Raw genomic sequence first — 20,505 nt, forward strand, 5'->3', positions numbered from 1 at the left:
GTGCTAATTTGCCCTGTTTAGTAAATCTGATTGATTAAAATTGATCAAATGAATTATATCATATTCTGATTAATTGCATGCTATTAAATTAATTTATCAGCACTTGATGAGAAAAGCCCTGCATAGTGGATAATTCCTTCATTTATACATGTGCATTACATTATTGTGGAATTTGCATAAAGTATTGAATAATATACATGACATTAGATGTTATACATTAAATGTTTGTTTTCATATCATTGAACATACAACTATCATACAACTGGCCTACAGTCCACGATTTCACAATCAAGCAATCTGCTGTTTTTTTTCTTCATAGTTCTTTATAGTGTTATTAATTTATAATTTATTCTGCTAAGTTATTGTGATGACTTGATAGCCTGTTAAATATATATATGAAATATTTGATGTTTAAAAATGTGTTTTCCATGATAAGTCACACTTCAAACTCACACACAACACAAACACACTCCCTTCTTACCCCCTTAAAGCTGGAGAGGTGCTGCTGTGGTTCAGTGTGTTCTCGCTCACACTGTTCACATTCAATCACTGAAGAATGACTTGAGCAAACAGACACAGTGCTTGTGCATTCAGAGACAACACTGACCATGGACTACACAAACAGGAAGAAAAACAGAACAGAGAGAAGAGAAGGTGTGTAACAGAGAGTGCTTATCTTGAATTAGTCTAAGAAAAAGAAAAACATAAAAACATAAAAAGCCAAGAAAAATATAGAGAAGGGTGAAGGACAGATAACAACGAAGATAAAGTGAACTTCAGTATTTTCTTTTGATGACATCAGCAAAACTCAAAGTATTTCATCTGAGTCTGAGGGGAAGTAAGAAGTAGGGGAAACAATTAACAATAGAAATGAAAATTCTGTTATTTCCACACACTAATGTAATTCAAAACCTGTATGATTTTATTTCTTCCGTGGAAGAACACAAATGAAGAAATTTTCAAGAATGTTCATTCAACTCCATGCAATAAAAGCGAAACTAGGGGTCAGTTAAACTCCAAAAATGATTTTTTTATTTTTGTAAAGCATTATAAATATATCAGAAAATTAGTCTATTTGACTAATATTCCAAGTCTTCTGAAGTTTAAGATAGTGGAAACTGACTAAAATTTTAATATTTATTCAAGTTATTCAATGAAAATCTCCTTCATGAATGCGCATATTCAAAATCAACGTGTCATGATCAGTCACGAGACATTAGTGTGACCGGCCGCTTTCCTACCGTCACCCAGTGCGAGCCAGTGCTAACAACATATCGGGCCAATAGCCTCGCAACTCGAGCCGCGAGGACCAAATCAAGCTGTGTTTCCACTGTCAGGCCAACAGCCCAACAACAGCCCTACCCTAAAACCCGCTTTAATACGCCTCCATAGAACGACGTTACACAACCCCACTATTTCACCAACATGGGGAAGCTAGCTGACTGAAAACTAGCTAGATCGCAAAATGAACATGACGTTTGGTCTTCACTTAAAGACTTGAGACTCCATAATCTATATTTGACCAATGATTTACAATAAAAAATGCTAGAGTGACAGTAATTTGTCTAAGTTCTTCAAGCAGTCTCTGGTATTTTCCATTATATGTGTATTTATTATCAGTGGTTAGTGGTTAGCAAAGTAGCCTTTAGCATCATATAGAAATATATTTCTGCCTCATACTGTGATCAGAATCCCTATCGGATCGCATGCGGAAGTTATTTAGGATACTTGCTGGTGTCTGATAATGAGTTTTGAACTGAAAATTGTTTTAAATGTCTTAAATGTTGAGGTTAGCTGGTAGCCTGATGTAATAACATGGGAAATGAGCAGCGGTGTTGACCCTCTCCTGACTTTTGTCTCCTGACCCCAGTTGGCTTGCTTTGGGCCAAGGTATTCGGCAGGCCATAAACCCCCGGCTGTTGACACAGAGGAAGCCCTGAGAAGGCCCAATCAAGCAAGTGACAGTGGAAAACGGAAAAGTGGCACGCACTAGCATGCTCGCTTTTGGCCCAACAGTGGAAACACGGCTACTGAGAACAAATCTGACACGTCATGCTAGGTCTGAATATTATGCGCAGGTGTGAATGAGATTTGAGAGCAGTGAAAGAGGGGGAACATTTTAAATACTGTTTTTAGCATGACTTCAGTCGTATGGACTTTAAGATACTTTTATGGAGCTGTTTTGTCATTTTTGAGTCCCAGTTCACTTTCACTGTATGCAGCATGAACACACTGTGAAACTTCATACGGGTCTCAAACAACATGCTTGTGAGCAAATGATGACAGAATTTTTATCTTTGGATTAGAGCTGCACAATTAATCGTTGAAACATCGCGATTTCGATTCAAACACTAAAGAGATCTTTTTCCTAAATTATAACTATTCGGCTATGTCTATTAAACCTATGAGAAGTAAGATCACAGCGAACATCCAAATCTGCGTTGGCGATGCCTGCTATGAAACAGCTTCACAAACAGCCTTTTTAACCATACAGTGTCATTATTTCTGTTTTACATCAATTCAAATTATCACAGAAGTACTGGGATAAAAGTTTATAGTTCGGATATAAACACTGACGTCTGTGGTAACGATCAGTAATTTGAAGCCTCAAAAAAAGATTGTATTGATTACATCGTTACACCAGTAGGTGGCGACAAGTGACTTTTAAAAAATGTATTTGTCATTGGATCATTCATTCACGAGATTAGTTAAATGCTAATTCATCTAGTAATGAAACAAGTGAAGAGTGAGTCATTGAATCATTAATTCAATAATAAATAAATACAATTATAATTAATTAAGAGCCTGTATGAATATAATGAATTCAAATTAATTAAATATTTTTATATAGACTGCAGCAATTCATATTTTGTAAGAACCTTTAGTTATTTACATGTTATTTTGTTTAGTTGTCTATTCAGAATCGTGGGAGAATCGTGATCTCTATTTTTTTAATTCAATCGTGATTCTCAATTTATCTGTAATCGTGCAACTCTAATCCATTAAGTACATCTGTTTCTCAAGTCCACAATAGAGTTTCTCAAAACAAACTTGTTTTACTGGTAAAACGGCGCCACAAAGAACAATCCTGAAAACCAAAACGAAAACGATACTCGGTTACTCACGTAACCTCGGTTCTCTCTAGAGAGGGAACGAGTATTGCGTAAGAAACTTACGCTACCGGAAAAGTCATCTTTTCTCGAGATACTGAAGCCAAAAAATTATCCTTAATTTTTCATAATTTGTCAACGCAGTGCAGCAGGCAGCACAGCAGAGCTAGAGCGGGCAATACTGCGTGCTCATTGGCTGCCGCGCGGCAACTGCTTAAGCCTACCAGTGAGCCCCGCGTGACGTCACGCCCAATCAGGGTGCGCGCGCCCTCGCGCGTCACAGCCCGCCAGAAGGGGCGGCGTCAGAGCGTATAAAAACAGGGCTCGGAGGCTTAATTCTCTGGTTTCTGTCGAATGAAGCGACATGAGCTCGAGGCGCAAGCACGGCAGGGAACGCAATACTCGTTCCCTCTCTAGAGAGAACCGAGGTTACGTGAGTAACCGAGTATCGTTCTCTTACGAGAGGTTCTCTCGTATTGCGTAAGGAACTTACGCTACGGGAACCCTTTGTCAACGCCGTGCGCGCCATGCATCCACACACAACTCCAGGGGGAGGGGACCCGGGGAGTGAAGAGTGGGGAGAGAGGTGGCCAGCAATGCGGGCCAACACATGTACATAAGCACCCGTAGGGAGAAACAGAGCGGCGCAGCCGGTCTGTATATAAAAGCTTTCCCTGAAAGTGCGGCTCGACCAGAAGAGTCAAATCTAATATCCAGCCTGCGAAGAGCAGGGCATGAACATGATTTTAGACTGCAAGAAGTTTAGCCTGCAGGGCGGGAACTTCCAGGTTATAAAACCTAACAAATGTAGACGGGGAGGCCCAGCCTGCTGCCGTACAAATGTCATAAATGGAAATCCCACTGGACCATGCCCACGATGAGGCAACGCCTCTGGTGGAATGAGCCCGTATGCCCAGAGGGCACTGCAGGTCTTTGGACGCGTATGCTGTCGCAATAGCGTCCACTATCCATCTGGATAGCGTCTGTTTCGAGGCGGCGAGACCCTTGGTGTGCCCACCAAACGAAACAAAGAGCTGCTCTGAGAGCCTGAAGGCTGCAGAGCGCGTAATATAAAGCCTTAACGCCCTGACAGGGCAAAGGAGGTTATTATCGACCTCGCTGGCTGCCGGCGGCAGGGCTGAGAGGGAGATAACCTGTGCTCTGAAAGGAGTACCCAACACTTTAGGGACATAGCCATGTCTAGGTTTGAGAATGACTAACGAGTCGTTAGGTCCAAACTCGAGACACGACGCGCTAACTGATAGCGCATGCAAGTCACCCACACGTTTTACTGAGGCGAGGGCCAGCAGAAAAACGGTTTTGAAAGTGAGGTATTAGAGACCCACAGAGTCTAACGGCTCGAAGGGAAAAGCTTTAAGGGCCTCCAGGACCAAAGACAGATCCCATATCGGAACCGAAGGTGGCCGCGGAGGGTTCAGCCTCCTGGCGCCTCGCAGGAAACGGGTAATGAGTTTGTTTCTTCCTAGTGCGCGGCCGCGCGCCGAGTCGGCGAACGCAGCAATCGCCGCAACATACACCTTGAGCGTGGAGGGGGACCTGCCCGCGTCCAAGAGCTCTTGGAGGAAGTTCAGAACCTGTGGAACCCCACAGGACTGAGAGTTCAAACTCTTCCCTGCACACCATTTGTTAAACACTGACCATTTAGACGCATAGAGCCGCCTCGTCGAGGGGGCTCTGGACTGCGAGGTCGTGTTAACTACCCCTTCTGGCAGATCAGCGAATATTCGTTGATTACCCACGCATGCAGAGACCAGCGCTCTGGATGGGGATGCAGAATTGACCCTCGGGCTTGAGAGAGACGGTCTCTCCTCGCCGGAATCGGCCACGGGGCTGTGTCTGACAGGCTCACCAGCTCCGGGAACCAGGGTTGGTTCTCCCAGTGCGGGGCTATGAGGAGCACTGCGCAGCGCGTTTCCCTGATCTTTGCTAATACCTGAGGCAGCATTGAGATCGGGGGGAAAGCGTACAACGGGACACTGGGCCAAACTTGGGCCAGCGCATCCTTGCTCTTCGAAAAGAACCTTTTGCACTGAGCGTTCTCGCTTGTGGCAAAAAGGTCCAATTTCGCTTCGCCGAAGCGGCGCCACAACGTCTGTACCGTCTGGCTGTGTAACGCCCATTCCCCTGGGGTAACATTGTCCCTGGACAGTTTGTCCGGGTCGTCGTTCAGGTGCCCGGGCACGTGCGCGGCTCTCAGCGAGCGCAGCGAGCCCTGAGCCCAGACCAAAAGGCGTTCTGTTAGAGCGCGCAGGGCTCTGGATCTGAGTCCGCCCTGGCGGTTCACGTAGGACACCACTGACATGTTGTCTGAGCGAACTAGCACGTGGTGTCCCCGCAAGTATGGGAGAAAATGCTTCAAAGCCTTCTCGACCGCTAACATCTCCAGACAGTTTATATGGAGGTTCCGCTCTGGGCCCGACCAGGGGCCGCAGATTGGTCTGCCCCCGTAAAGCGCTCCCCAACCCATGTTGGACGCGTCTGTCGAGACCACTTTGCGGTGTGAGATGACTCCCATTGTCACTCCCTGTCGGTACCATTCGGGCGCTAGCCAGGGCTGCAGGGCTGAGACACAGACCTGAGTCACGCTGACTTGAGCGCTGCCCGAAACCCACGCTCCGCGGGGTATTTTCGATTTCAGCCAGCATTGAAGCGGGCGCATTCGAAGTAAACCCAGCTGTAGGACCGCTGCGGCTGATGCCATATGGCCTAACAGCTTCTGGAAACGTTTCAGAGGGAGGTATCTGCCCTTTTGGAAGGATGCGGCGAGGTGTCGAACACAGCGCGCGCGCTGTTCTGACAGCCTGGCCGTCATCGCCACCGAGTCCAGTTCTATTCCTAGGAAGGAAATTGACTGACTGGGGATAAGTGAGCTCTTGGCCCAGTTCACCGAAAGACCCAGGCTTTCCAGATGACTGAGAAGCGCTATCTTGTGAGAGATGAGTTCCTCTTTTGACTGCGCTAGAATGAGCCAATCGTCCAGATAGTTCAGAATTCGCATGCCCTGTTTTCTCAGGGGAGCGAGAGCTGAATCCATGCACTTCGTAAATGTACGGGGTGCTAGGGACAGGCCGAACAGAAGGACGGTATATTGATACACCTGGCCGTCGAAGGCGAATCTCAAGAATGGCCTGTGACGGGGTATAATCTGGATTTGAAAATACGCGTCTTTCAGATCGAGAGATATGAACCAGTCCCTCGGGCGAATTAGCGCGAGGATCTGCCTGGTCGTAAGCATTTTGAACGGCCGTCTCATGAGAGCCCTGTTCAAATGTCTCAGATCTAATATGGGTCTGAGCCCACCGTCCTTCTTGGGCACGAGGAAATAACGGCTGTAAAAGCCCGCCTCGGTCAGAGAAGGAGGAACTCTCTCTATCGCCTTTTTTCGTAGCAGCTTCGCTATTTCTGCATGAAGCAGATGGGCTGCTTCTGCGTTCACTTTCGTTTCGGTCCGGGCTTGAAAGCGCGGAGGCCGACAACTGAACTGTAGCGAATAGCCCTGTATTACCGTGTCCAGCACCCATGTCGACACACCCGGAATAGCTTTCCATGCATTCGCACTCATAGCTAGGGGTCGAATGGCCTCTGAGTCCTGCCCGCTGCATAGCGCGGGACGAGGGACCTGCGGTGCGCGCTGAGACAGTGCTGCGAGACGGGGACTCGCTGATAGCAGTGACCGGCCGGATTGCGCTGAGAGAGCGCGCGTGAGTGTTTATAGCAGAGTGTGAACGCAGGGGAGCGGGCACAGGACTCTTTATTAAAACACGGCCGGTGGCAGTGGCGATATCTGAACCCTGAACGTGTGAGACAGAGCGAACAGCGTGTGGTTGTGAGCACTCCTGAGCGGGCACCTTTCCTACACTTAACACTCGAGCGGCAAGTGCGCGCTTTATGTGAGTGTGCTCTGTGGGGTACACAGGGGGAATTGTGCTTGTGTGTAGAAATGAACACTGGGTCGTGGGCATATTTACTACACTCAAACACCGTCGGCGTGAGCCGAATAACCAGAATTAACACTCTTTGCCAGATTTTCTGGGCCGCTGTACGAACAGCGTTTGTGTGCAGGCGAGCGAGTTGTATAACTGACTCATTGGCTGCAATACACACACTTTCTGCGTGTGAGAAGCTGGCCGCGAGCTTGGATCAGCGACCAGCATAAAAAATTTTGCTGCCAGAGCCGGGATCGAACATGGGTCTCTGGTGTGAAAGCCTGTTATTCTGCCACTGAGCCACAGGGGAAGAGTGCATAGGCTATCGGTTCGCTCGAGCATAAGAGAGTGCGGGTCATGTTTTTCGTCGGCGATAGCGTGCAGACGTGCGTGTATTATAACAGGCTCGTTGCTGCAACATTAACATTTTCAGCCGCCTAAACTCAGAGGGGGCTGAGAAACGTATGGGAATTGGAGAATGGCCCGGCCTCAGCGGGGCTACAAACATCTCCCTCCTCATTCCGCCGGTGAGTGAGGCACGCGGGGTGCTGAGCATTACTCGTGACCGTCCGCTCTGACATCCCTGAGAACGGCGCAGTTTGCGCGGGAAGCGGGGCGAGTAGCCGGAGCGTCGTCATGTTTTGCAGGCGAGCGTGTAAGGTAACAGGCTCGTTTACTGCAATATTAATATTTCCAGCCGCCTGAACTTAGAGGGGACTGAGAAATATGTGAGAAAGGCGGAAGCCAAGCCTCGGTGGGACTCGAACGCTCTCTTTCCTCCTATCACCGGCGAGTGACGGACGCGGGGACAGTAGCTTTCTTGTAACGTAAAGAAAACTAACCCCGCGACTGTCAGCTTCTGCAATCCCTTGTGAGCGGCGCAGTCCGCGCGGCTCGAACAGAGGGAGAGAGTGCGGGGAGAGCGAGTAGCCAGAGAGCGTTATCATGTTTGCAGGCGTGCGTGTACTGTAACAGGCTCGTTTACTGCAATATTAATATTTCCAGCCGCCTGAACTTAGAGGGGACTGAGAAATATGTGAGAAAGGCGGAAGCCAAGCCTCGGTGGGACTCGAACGCTCTCTTTCCTCCTATCACCGGCGAGTGACGGACGCGGGGACAGTACTGCCCTACAAAGGCAAAAGACCTTAAGTCGCTAGAGTGTGGAACTGAGAAAAATGACTTTAAAGATTTTTAGTTGTCCCGCCAAATTAATTATAGGTAGGACACTGGAAATCTGGCAAATAGATGTTTTAGTAATGGAAATTATATACATAAAAAAATCTTGAGCTCAAACTTGACTTTTGACCACTATTTTAAAGTTACTGTACTCTGCCTTTGTATTGTCAGCAAAAAGTGAGAAGTCATGCCAAGGCAAAAGGCAGTAACTTCCACATTATCAATATTTAGTTGCTGATCACCATTAACAAAATCATTATAGTAACACCTGTATAAAATCTAGTGATCATGGCATTTATTTTGTATGATTTACAATTATTTATAGCCATCTACTTATTGCTATCCTGTGCTTTGGTTGCATTCTGATGGCATTATTAATACATTTGACATGACAAAATACCTATTAGTCCAGCGTTGACTCGATCGACCGCGTTTAGGGCGGGGCTGAAGGCGAAGTTTTGGCACTCTGCCAGCTAGTTTGCCAAGCTTTAATTCTTGGTTGTATTCATCTGATACGGCAATGTGTAACGTTTTTCTGTCAACTCTGCATAATCCTTCGCGATCGATATCGCACGTTTGTCGATGGAGCAGACCATACTAAATGTTCTGACCGCTCTGAGAACATCAGAAGTTAGAGCGACTGATGGCAGCTGTACAAAGTACACAGGCTACACCGTAATTTAAATTTTAATGGACATTAAAACAAAGGCAGATAACCGTACAATCTGGTAGGTAGCATTATTTGATTGAACACCGGCACAGTAACTTCATATTGACGCGCGGCTAAACAAAGGCAGAGCACCGTAACTCGTAATTTGAGCGTTCCAAAACAAAGCCAAAGAGCGGTAACTGATGTTACGGTGTTCTGCCTTGGTTTCTCATGGGCTTTTGGAAGTTACTGTTAAGACAAATCATTATTTTCTCGAAAAAAAAACGGAATTGATTCAAGATACTTATCCACATGATAAAGAAGGTCTTGAATGTGCCAAAAATATAAATAACTCATTTTCGACCAAAAACGAAGTTACGGTCTTTTGCCTTTGCACGGCAGAGTAGCTTTCTTGTAACGTAAAGAAAACTAACCCCGCGACTGTCAGCTTCTGCAATCCCTTGTGAGCGGCGCAGTCCGCGCGGCTCGAACAGAGGGAGAGAGTGCGGGGAGAGCGAGTAGCCAGAGAGCGTTATCATCTTTGCAGGCGTGCGTGTACTGTAACAGGCTCGTTTACTGCAATATTAATATTTCCAGCCGCCTGAACTTAGAGGGGACTGAGAAATATGTGAGAAAGGCGGTAGCCAAGCCTCGGTGAGACTCGAACACTCTCTTTTCTCCTATCACCGGCGAGTGACGGACGCGGGGACAGTAGCTTTCTTGTAACGTAAAGAAAACTAACCCCGCGACTGTCAGCTTCTGCAATCCCTTGTGAGCGGCGCAGTCTGCGCGGCTCGAACAGAGGGAGAGAGTGCGGGGAGGGCGAGTAGCCAGAGAGCGTTATCCTGTTTGCAGGCGTGCGTGTACTGTGACAGGCTCGTTTACTGCAGTATAGATATTCCCAGTAGCCTGAACTAGGAGGGGACTGAGAAATATGTTAGAGATGGAGGTTAGACCGGCCTTGGTGGGTCTAGAACACTCTTTTCTCCTTTCGCCGGGAGACGGCGGGCGGGGGGGAGGGGGGGTAGCTTTCTTGTAACGTAAAGAAAGCTAGCCCCGTGACCGTACGCGTCTGCGATCCCTTGTGAGCGGCACGTTTTGCGCGGCTCGAACAGAGGGAGAGAGCGAGCCCCGTAATCATCCGCATCTCTAACACACCTTGTGAGAGGCGCAGTTGCGCGGCTCGACAGAGGGAGAGAGAGAGCGGGGAGTGGTGCGAGGCATTTGAAACAACGCCTCGTGTAAAGATACATCAGTAAAACACATAATGAGAAAGGATATATCGCCGGATAGCTGAGCTGGCACGGCAGGCTGAAGGCGGCGAAGATTCGTCCGGCTTCCTCAGGCTGTCCTAGGCTGGCTCGTTGCTGGTTTCGACGGCGACGGCTTCTCTCAGAGAGCAGCGATGCGAAGAGCTTCGCTGAAGAGACAGCCTGATTGGTCGTGACGTCACGCGGGGCTCACTGGTAGGCTTAAGCAGTTGCCGCGCGGCAGCCAATGAGCACGCAGTATTGCCCGCTCTAGCTCTGCTGTGCTGCCTGCTGCACTGCGTTGACAAATTATGAAAAATTAAGGATAATTTTTTGGCTTCAGTATCTCGAGAAAAGATGACTTTTCCCGTAGCGTAAGTTCCTTACGCAATACGAGAGAACCTCTCGTAAGAGAACTGCAAACACATTGGAAGTTGTTTGGGAACAAGTTATTTTTCATATGCAAACTTAATGGGTGTGCAGGGTAAAGGTGGAACTGATTTGAATGAATGTGTCATGATGGAAGGACACCTGTCTAGGCAAACAAAAACTGACCATTGAGCATTAATATGAGCTAATCAATTATATGTGGATATGTGCTTCCCTGCATTGTGTTCTTAATTAACATAAACATGTCTTTATTAATGCATTGACCTGTGACAAAACACACTTTGTTCATAAGACATATTCATTTCTTTGAAAACGTCTCTATTGAGTCACAGCATGTCTATTTATCTATTTATCTCAACAAAGGATGGTTTTTTAATAATTTTTTTAATAATGCATAACTAACTTATGCAATAACCTGCTATATGACACCTGCTTCTGATTTCTATACAGTTGGCTGAACAATGAATGCACTGAAAACCCTATAAAAATGATTAAAATAAACAATCCGAGTGTGTTTTGGGTGGTTGCCGAGGGCTGTTAGCTTGTTATGCGGTTACTAGGGGTTCCTTACTGGACAAAATCTCAAGTATCTCGCCTGCTAATGAGATATGGTTACACCATAAAGCCTTGAAGGATTTCCCTGCTGAAAACATCAATATTTTTGTGTTTTAGATGCTGATGTTCCCAACAACCAGCAATATTTCCTTGCTCATCCAACTTAAGACCAATAAAGACTATGCTGGTTGACCAGATTATTTGGCGGTTAATAGCAACCACAAGCTAGACCAGCACTAAACCACCATGAACCAGCATAAATCAGCCTGGACCAGCATGGAAATTCATTCTGGTCTACGCAGATCTTTACAACAGGTTTGTGACAGTATTGAGACTAGTGTTGGCAATATCAAATGATCTGACGTAGAAACTTAAGATCAGGAGGGCCTAAACTGGTGTCTGAATGTTTAAGAATTTTTACCGCAGCATTTTCAAGTTGAAACGACTCCTTATCCGAACTGGTATGGAAGCCATTGTTTTCTTCTGCAGAGAAAAAAGACAAAATAAGGGATGTTAATAGATGTTCAAATGACTTCCCTTTTTCCAAAAATCTTCCTTTTTCTAGTTGTTTCTTCAAATATGAGATGTTGTGAAAGCAATGCAAATTCCTTCTGATAAAACAATTTGTAACATTGTCAAACTTTTGAGGATAAAAATGAGGTGAAAGGTCTCTTATGGTCAAACAGATATGCTGAACTATCTAATACAACAAACTCTTGTTTTGCTGCTCTTCACATTAAACCAAAAAATATTAACATACTTGAACAGAAAAGCACACAGATACACAAACACAGTGGTCATACTAACACAGAAGCACAATAAGGTACAGGCATTTATTTTTTAAATTCCAGACACAAATACAAATTATGTTTACTTCTCCAAAAGCTTAAGTCACTTGTCCAACTTACTGAAGTGAAATAACCAAGACAATCCCAATTCCCATCCATCTTCATTTGTGATCAAGTCATAGGCTAGTACATTTTGTTTCTGGAACCTTTCCATCTGAATATTTTATTGTTGTAACATTGATTATTAAATTGCTTTAGGCTATATTGTATCATAAGAGTTTCTGACCACAAACGTAAGAGGAAGAACATATTGCGAGTGTCCTGAAATGCTGAACAGTTTAGAATAACAAAAGGAAATCTTTGAAGATACAATGCAAATCTTGATATTAATCATCTGTATGTGTGTAACTATGGTTACAAGCATTAGTAGCAAGTATAAGAGCTGACTCTGGTTATATATCAATAAATAAATAAAAACGATGTACTTCGGTCTGCTGTTATATGTCAACAGGACAATTTGACTGTCACGCCTGATAGTAAATACGGCTGTCAGTCCCAAACATTGACTGTATGAAGCCACATAGTCCAAAACCAGCTCTTACATCTAAATACAGCTGGAATACTAGAAGGTTTCTTATCAGATCAGGCTAAATTTACTACAGGCCAAGCTCATGTATAACACCAACCAGAGGGGAATTGCTCCAGAGCTCATGCAGCACTTTCTTAACATAGATATCTCAGTAGATATTTGACTGTCTTTTCTCTTTCTTGAAGAATCTTCTCACAGTCTAGTCACAGGCTAAACATGTTTGAGCTGTTTTAACTGAACGCAACATTCACTGACATATCTTAAAATGTCATTGCCATTCTTTTGTCTAAAGAAGATGCACACCAATAATGTTTTTTTTTTTCTAAGGCACGTTTATAAAAGCTATAAATGACCTAATTTAGCAAAGGCCTAATCCTGGCTTAATCTAAGCCCTGTTTGTTAAACCAGGTCTATGTCTGCAAATTATTTGTCTTTGTAAGATGATTTTTAAATGCTTAGTTTTATGATTAAAGTGCTGTAGATTTTATTTTGGAGGGCAAAACATTGCAATGCAAAACAGTGATGATTTAGAGACGTACAATTAAACATTCTTCAAAAGCCTGATGTATCATATTTTAACATGTATTTAAAAAAAAAAAAAAAAAGGTATGGATAATCAAGTAAACCTAAGTTGCTTCAGTCCAGTTAGTGTTCATCTTAAAATATTACTAACAATATAAATGTTATCCTTATGTTTACTTTATAAAAAATCATTAAAGATTTCACAGTAAAAAAAACAAAAAACAAAAACGTGAACCGCGCGCTGAAGGGAGACGGTTTTAGAAATACACTAGACTTTTTACTTTCTAAAAAAGTATAGGCTAAACTATCAATCAGGCGACAGAAGGCATGTGGTAGAGATTGTGTGCAACAGTTTCATTCTTGTTGATTTATAAATGTTAATATCAAATATGACACAGTAGTTTTATAGGGTTCATTTAATATTTTCCCTCACTTCCCAAATGAATCTCAAACACAAAATACACGAGGGTGAGAGAATAATGAGAGAATTGTCATGTTTGGGTGAACTCATCTCCTGTTCAATGTTTCTGTCGCTGACTCACAGAAAGTCAGCTTTGACAAAACCCATAAAACCATGCAATAGTGTGTTATCAAACCAATGAATTTCAGATGAACAATCTCTGCTGTTATATAAAGATAACAATTTATAATTTTATAGTGTGTGTATAGCCTATCCATGTGACAGTGGTTTTTCGAACAAGCCAGGATGCATTTAATATTTATTTTTATTGCATGCAGATGTCTGACTTTTGATTGACATTCACAATTATTTTACATTTACTCAAAGAAACTTACAATACATTGAAGGAATAGTATATACCCTGTATGCATGACTTTAGTTTTACTAGCATTCTTTATTGTTTGAGCAACAGAATATATAAATCAGTCTTGTCCTAATATATTGCATATTTTAGGACTGCTCAAAGACTGCTCTGTTTTGTTCCTAGAGATCTATCATCCTGCAAAATTAAGCTCCAATCCTAATCAAGGCTGAACCAGTTAATAGATACGATCTTCATGAAAACTTGACCGCTGTAAGAAAACAAGTCAACTTTAGGTACATGATATGAAACTGGAAGCGAGAATGGTTGCTATGCTAACACAGGAAATATGAACACAAAGCACATGAGACCACCTAGTTTGTGGTTAGTTGAAATGAACAGCATAAAACCATGATGTCAAAATGGTGTTACTAGTTCCAGTTCTTCTGAGTGAAATTCTTTTATGGTTTAAGTGGCAGTGAACTAGTGTGTTTGTGGTCACTCACAGTGTGTTAACTAAAGACAGAGTTGAAAACATAAATGTTGCAGATGAGTTTTCAGAGCCTGTTATCATCTTATCAGGGAACTCTAATCATGCAGGGACAAGTGAAGACAAACTGAAGTCAGCAACATTCAAACAAGTCTGACAAAGGCAGTCATATCCATTGTGTCTTGATTCATATCAAGTGGTTGCATTAGTAAATATGAGAAGTCTTTGGATTAACTATCAATTGTTCAAAGTCATTATCAAACTACTTTTTTAAAAACTTATTTTATATGGTAATCTATACCCTCTGACCATAGCCCAGATTATGAGGAATGAACATTGTTTTTGAGCTGTTCATTGTGTCTGTTAGTCAGAATCTTCCCTTCACTACAATGAGTTTAATAGAAACTTGCTTTGGCTGTTGGCATGTAGACTACACTGATGACAAAGAGAAGGAAAAGTACATGACCATTTTAAGGTAAAAACACAATCAAGGATTTTAAAGGGGAAGTTCATGAGAATCTCAGCCTATTCTGTTTAACTATACAGTCACAACTAGTCCATGAGAGTTTATCTCTGTCATTGTACATTAGTGTGCACCCACTGTATTGCATACCAACATATTTAGTCATGCTAACAGGATATGCCTACTTTTAATCTTTATACTATGTTAGAGAGTCCAACTGTATTATATCAACATGTTCTTGTAAACACCAGAAAAGTTTATACTACTTTTCTGGTGTTTACAAGAACAGTGCTAGAAAAATATTTTAAAGCTTTACTGAAATTTAGATTTACTCAAATAGTCAATTTGCCCTTACTGAAATTCATAGACTATGGGCTAATGCAATGTAAACCTGACTACCTGAAGAACACAAATTACAGGCTATATATTAATGCATCCAGATACAATAAAGAGTGGTTTAAAGTTTTTTTTTTTTTATTTATTTATTTTTACTTTATTTTAAACTATTATTATTATAATTGTATATGTTTAAAGCTGTTGTCTCATGTTACTGTCGCGCACAATTTAGACGGAACGGATGTGCGCATTTGGAAAATACTCTTCAGGCCATTAACTCTAAAAAGACTATTTGAATAAAATAAATGAACAACAAAAGTGGTAGCTAACTTAAGAATAACGCACAAAATGTATTTTTCTCTTCTTATTTTAAAACATTCCCGTGTGTGAAAACGAGTAAAGGCGTGTTCCGGACACTTACCGCCGCTGGACCAAGCAGTTCGGTTCATTTCTATAAGCGTCTCATCACTCGACTTTCCCGATCCGCGATTCATCTTTATTAAGTCTCCTGGTGTATTCTAAATGTGAATCTGTTACAAATCACAGATCTTTCCGTAAGGGCTCCGTGTGAGCCCACGCCCCGTGATCCGACCTCAGCTCTGCCCGAGGAATGACCGTTCACTTCACGCTCAGCGGATCAGATTTGCCCACTCGGGTTTGTCTTGGGTCTCATTTGGCGAAATTACGATCCTTACTATGGCAAGAGCTCCTCTCTTAATATGCATGAGCAATGTCTTCACTATTGGAGGGTTTACTAACAACGTTGACATGGACTAATTCATATTCAAGAACAGGTCTTTGCATTGGGAGGCTGCAAAGCCACGTCATCGGGGTCTATTTAACATTCATGAGTTAAACCTTCCACATAGTTGGATTGGTAAATTCGCTCACTCTTGAGCGCTCACTTCATTTAAAGGGGAGTGACATAAAATGACCGCAATTTTGTCGGCAAACTACAAACATATGTCCATAATTCTTAACCCTTGCGTTTCGATTAACTTAGCTTGAAAAAATAGCCTTTCTGAGAAATTTATTTAGCCTGAGTGAATTCATGGTCTACTTCTAAGAAATTCTGTGGAATATTAGAATGCAGGTATAATTGCATTAATAAATGATTAGCCTACTTTGTTAAAGCTGCAGTCCATAGCTTTTTGGGGTAAAAATTATCCAAAATATTTTTTTAAGCAAGTACATAACCAGCCAGTGTTCAACACTATCTGCTTGCCTTAGCTCGATTTAAAACAGTAAGCTTGTAATAATGTTTTTAATTCCAGTGGTACTGGTGGATTTCCGCGGGAAATTCGAGCATTGCTGCGTTCCAGTCCACTTTTAGACACGCACTTGCGAACTTCCCTAAGCACTTCCCCTTGGGGGAATCCCTGCCGCCATTTTGAAGTGCGTTCCACTTCGTGAAGTGGACGAGGGAAGTTTATATGGACAGACCCTCGTTCCCTCGATTTTGACCGAGGGAGCGAGTCTACTTCAAATGTACACTTCAGGCACCTATATGTCCCACAATGCAGTACGATTGTGACGTCACCACAGATCTCGTCTAATCACCACCACAACAGACAACTCTATGATATATTAATTATATATTTTTTTTAAATTTAAAACAACCCAAACACACCTATAAACATTTGGATGCTGCATTAAACAAATTCTTAAAGGGAACAAAATGTAAATAATAAATCAACTCCACAGCTGATTCCAAGTGATCAAGGGCTTAGGATGTTCCAGTTCAGACCATTGCAGTTTCCGCCAGTAGTGGGCACTCGCAATGACGTACATCCGAGTGAACGAGACGAAGGGAAGTTAGCGAGTGAAGGGCATGACAATTTTGGACTGGAACGCAGCACATGTCTTTGCGTCATTACGTCACATCTGTCCACATAAAGAAGGGGTCTCGGCTAGTAGGCTTGCGTGTGATGATGTTGGAGGTGGAGATTTATAGCCTTTTCTCGCAGCACTTGATATAATTAAACTTATCAATTCGATGGCGGATCCAGAAAGGTTCAAACGACAATCACCAGGAGATTCACCCGCTGTAAAACGCGAAAGACTTCGGACTTCGGAGAAAAAAATAGACTGCAGCCGGCCCATGCGAAAACAAGGATAAATATCGGAAGGGCATTAAATGTAGTCACACAATGCTGATGTTGTGAACATTAACAATTTGAGAACAAAGTATAATTTGCATGGTTTGACGTGATATGATAAGCGATCGTTAGATTTAATGGCGCAATTTACTGCAATGCTTTTTTCCCCTTAGTTGGGCAGAACAAAAGTGGATGATACTTACTTGTTCAGACGACATTTTCCGGTGAAAATTCTTATGTTGGTCATACTTCCAAAAAGTAGAATCTGTGATTCCGAATGACAGTTTCCACACCGGCGCAGCGACTGACAGCCACACATTCTCTTCCGCGCTGTGCCGTGCCGAGGCACAACCCACGTAAAGTTGATAATTCCGCGAATAACTGCAATTGCAGATTCCGAACAGAGATGGCGACAAAGAGGAAAAACTACGGACTGCAGCTTTAACTAGAGGCAAAAGTTTGTGAACTTTGAGTTGGCTTGAGAAGCCTGAACCTCGACTCAAAATCTATTTTGTCTATAGGTCGTTATATTTCTTAGATTTCTGCTTGTTCTAAATCAGATAAAGATGAAGTCGGTCAATAAGATACCAGTCTGTGCAGCGTCTCTAATAGTGAAACTCTAGGCTACTTCAAAAACAGAAAGAAATATGTTATAACTTTTCAGTTTCTAAGTGATTATTGATAAATCACAGAACAGCGTTGACAATAAGTTTCTGCTCTCCTGAATGTTTCTGCATGTGATGTGTGCACTACTGTCTGAATGTAGCAGCACATTAGTTTAGAAAGGCATACCTGTACAAAATAAACTGTTTAAAACGTGCCTTCACCCGATAAATATTAAGAATCCATATGGTTCAAACATAACTTGTGAAGCGCACTCAGAGTATGAATTTATTTGTCATTTTAACTGATGGAAACGGAGAGTAATATAGAGTAGACAAAAGATTTAATAAAAATTGGATTAATAATTAAAATAAATCATTGCTGCGGTAATGACAGTTTGTGACAGTAAGGACACGATGTTAATGGCATTTTAATAATGTAACCTTAACAATAGGTTACTGTAGAGAAAAACAGTAACAGATGAAAACAGAAGGTATTTTGTCTATGCAAGGTATTGCAGTAAAGGCTCAAACTGATTGTCATGTTTCAAAAACTAAGACATTTATGAATTTCCATTGCAATATCAAACTAATTTGAGGCCTTCCGCATTTTGTTTTGTCCCTGGTTACTTTTGTTTATCCTCCACTATCTTGTTTTCTGATATGTCAGTTGGGAGACACTCTTTATCTTCTCATTTTCCAATTTTTGCAATGCTCTTTTTCCATAACTCTTCATGTCTGTTTGGGTCTTTTCTCATTACCTCTCTGCATTTCTGTCATCTGGTATCATCAAGGCTTGCAAAAATTGCATGTTTATATTTAGTTTACAATAGACTTTATAATTGCAATATATACTGATCAGCCACAGCATTAAAAACACCAGCCTAATATCATGTAGATCTCCCTCATGCTGCCAAAACAGGTCAGATATGTTAAGACAAGGACTCCACAACTCTGAATGTGTCCTGTAGTATCAGGTTGTGGGGTGGTGCCTCCATGGGTGAGATTCTTTCATCAAACACATCCCATAGACAGTGAAGGACGAGAGAGGACCAAGCCTGGACTATGTCTGTGCGGCAGTCGTCCATGAGGGGCTGCCACTTTTACTTTCGTTTTGTTGTTTGTTTATTTTGATATATTAAAGTGTGTTAACCCTCTGATGGTCCGCGGGGTCTTTTTGACCCGCAAATGACTTTTGCTCAAATTAAAAAAAATGTTCCCTTTGTCCAAATGGTATGAAACCTTCTACGGCTCTTAACACTTTCTAGATCTACAAAAAAAAAAAATAAAGTGGAATGATATCTGTTTTTATGTTAGCGTGACAAAATTTGTGACACTCGAGGTCCTCTGGAGACCCCGCAATCAAAATAGACAAAATTCATCATCAAAATCAGAAACAACGCAGAACACATCGACAGAAATGACAGAAATAAAGTGGCACACTTCCACCAATTCAAAAAGCATCCACAATGCTGAATTATTTTGCTCACAACAAGCGCACACACACACACACACATATAGAGGAATACATTTTTGAGACTATAAAAACTGTTCTCTTATCATTTGTAAAATAAAATCATCCAAAATGCAGTACCACCACAAAAATAAATTGGTGACACTGACACATTGAAAAACACACACACACACACACACACACACACACACACACACACACACACACACACACACACACACACACACACACACACACACACACACACACACACACAGACACACACGCATACACACACAGGAACATTTGTAAGGCTATAATGTGTCAAATAAAATCATCCAAAATGCAGTACCACCACAAAAATAAATTCGTGACACTGACACATTGAAAAATGTGCACACACACACACACACACACACACACACACACACAGGAACATTTGTAAGGCTATAATTTGTCAAATAAAATCATCCAAAATGCAGTACCACCACAAAAATAAATTGGTGATACTGACACATTGAAAATGTAACCACACACACACATAAACACACACACACACACACACACACACACACACACACACACACACACACACACACACACACACACACACACACACACACACACACACACACACACAGGAACATTTGTAAGGCTATAATGTGTCAAATAAAATCATCCAAAATGCGGAACCACTACAAATATAAAGTGGTGTGGTGACACTGGCACATCGACAATGTGTACTCACACACTCTCTCTCTCTTTATCTCTCAGACACACACACACACACACACACACACACACACACACACACACACACACACACACACACACACACACACACACACACACAATTGTGTGTGTCTAGAATCTAGAATTAGATTAAAAATAAATTATTGAAATAAATGATAAAATCTTAAGACTCCAACATTTCTCTTTGTAACATTTTGTTCAGGTTTGATTCTAATCATAATGTAACATTATTGAAAAGCTGGGGGTTTTTTTGGTACAAAAAATGCTAAACTTTGACAAAAATATTTTATTTTTGTTATAATTGTGATTTTATAATATTTAGATATGAATCCAACTGAATCCAACTTGTGAAAAGATATCTTTCAGGTAGTCTAATAGCAAATAGCATATACTGGAGCTCTATAGCCATCTAGTGGTTAAAATTATTATTTTTTATTTTAAAACTGCATTTTCCAAAAAATGGGCATAAATGTTACATTAAACCATTTAAAATCATCCATGTTATCCCCATGAATGAAAGTTAGAAATCTGGGTCTTTTATAAAGTGAATTTTACATCAAATGCTGTTTTTT

At 42.1% G+C, this 20,505-nt stretch overlaps 1 protein-coding gene across 4 annotated transcripts in view; it reads right to left on the reverse strand.

Annotated features, from left to right (window-relative positions):
• ano5a (anoctamin 5a) overlaps positions 1–15,744 on the reverse strand; it is a 51,438-nt gene extending 35,694 nt beyond the window's left edge. The window contains exons 1-3 of one of the 4 annotated variants that reach the window (XM_079859859.1): positions 15,448–15,744; positions 11,499–11,560; positions 482–613 (exon numbers count right to left, since the gene is read on the reverse strand). In XM_079859859.1, coding sequence (XP_079715985.1) covers positions 482–613; positions 11,499–11,560; positions 15,448–15,520 — 267 coding nt within the window. In that variant the 5' untranslated portion in view covers positions 15,521–15,744. The remainder of the gene's footprint in view (positions 1–481; positions 614–11,498; positions 11,561–15,447) is intronic. The other 3 variants (XM_079859860.1, XM_079859861.1, XM_079859862.1) reach the window with 3 other exon arrangements.
• Between the last annotated feature and the right edge of the window lie 4,761 nt (positions 15,745–20,505).

Source organism: Squalius cephalus (assembly GCF_949319135.1).
Source record: "Squalius cephalus genome assembly, chromosome: 23".
Classification (NCBI taxonomy): Eukaryota; Metazoa; Chordata; class Actinopteri; order Cypriniformes; family Leuciscidae; genus Squalius; species Squalius cephalus.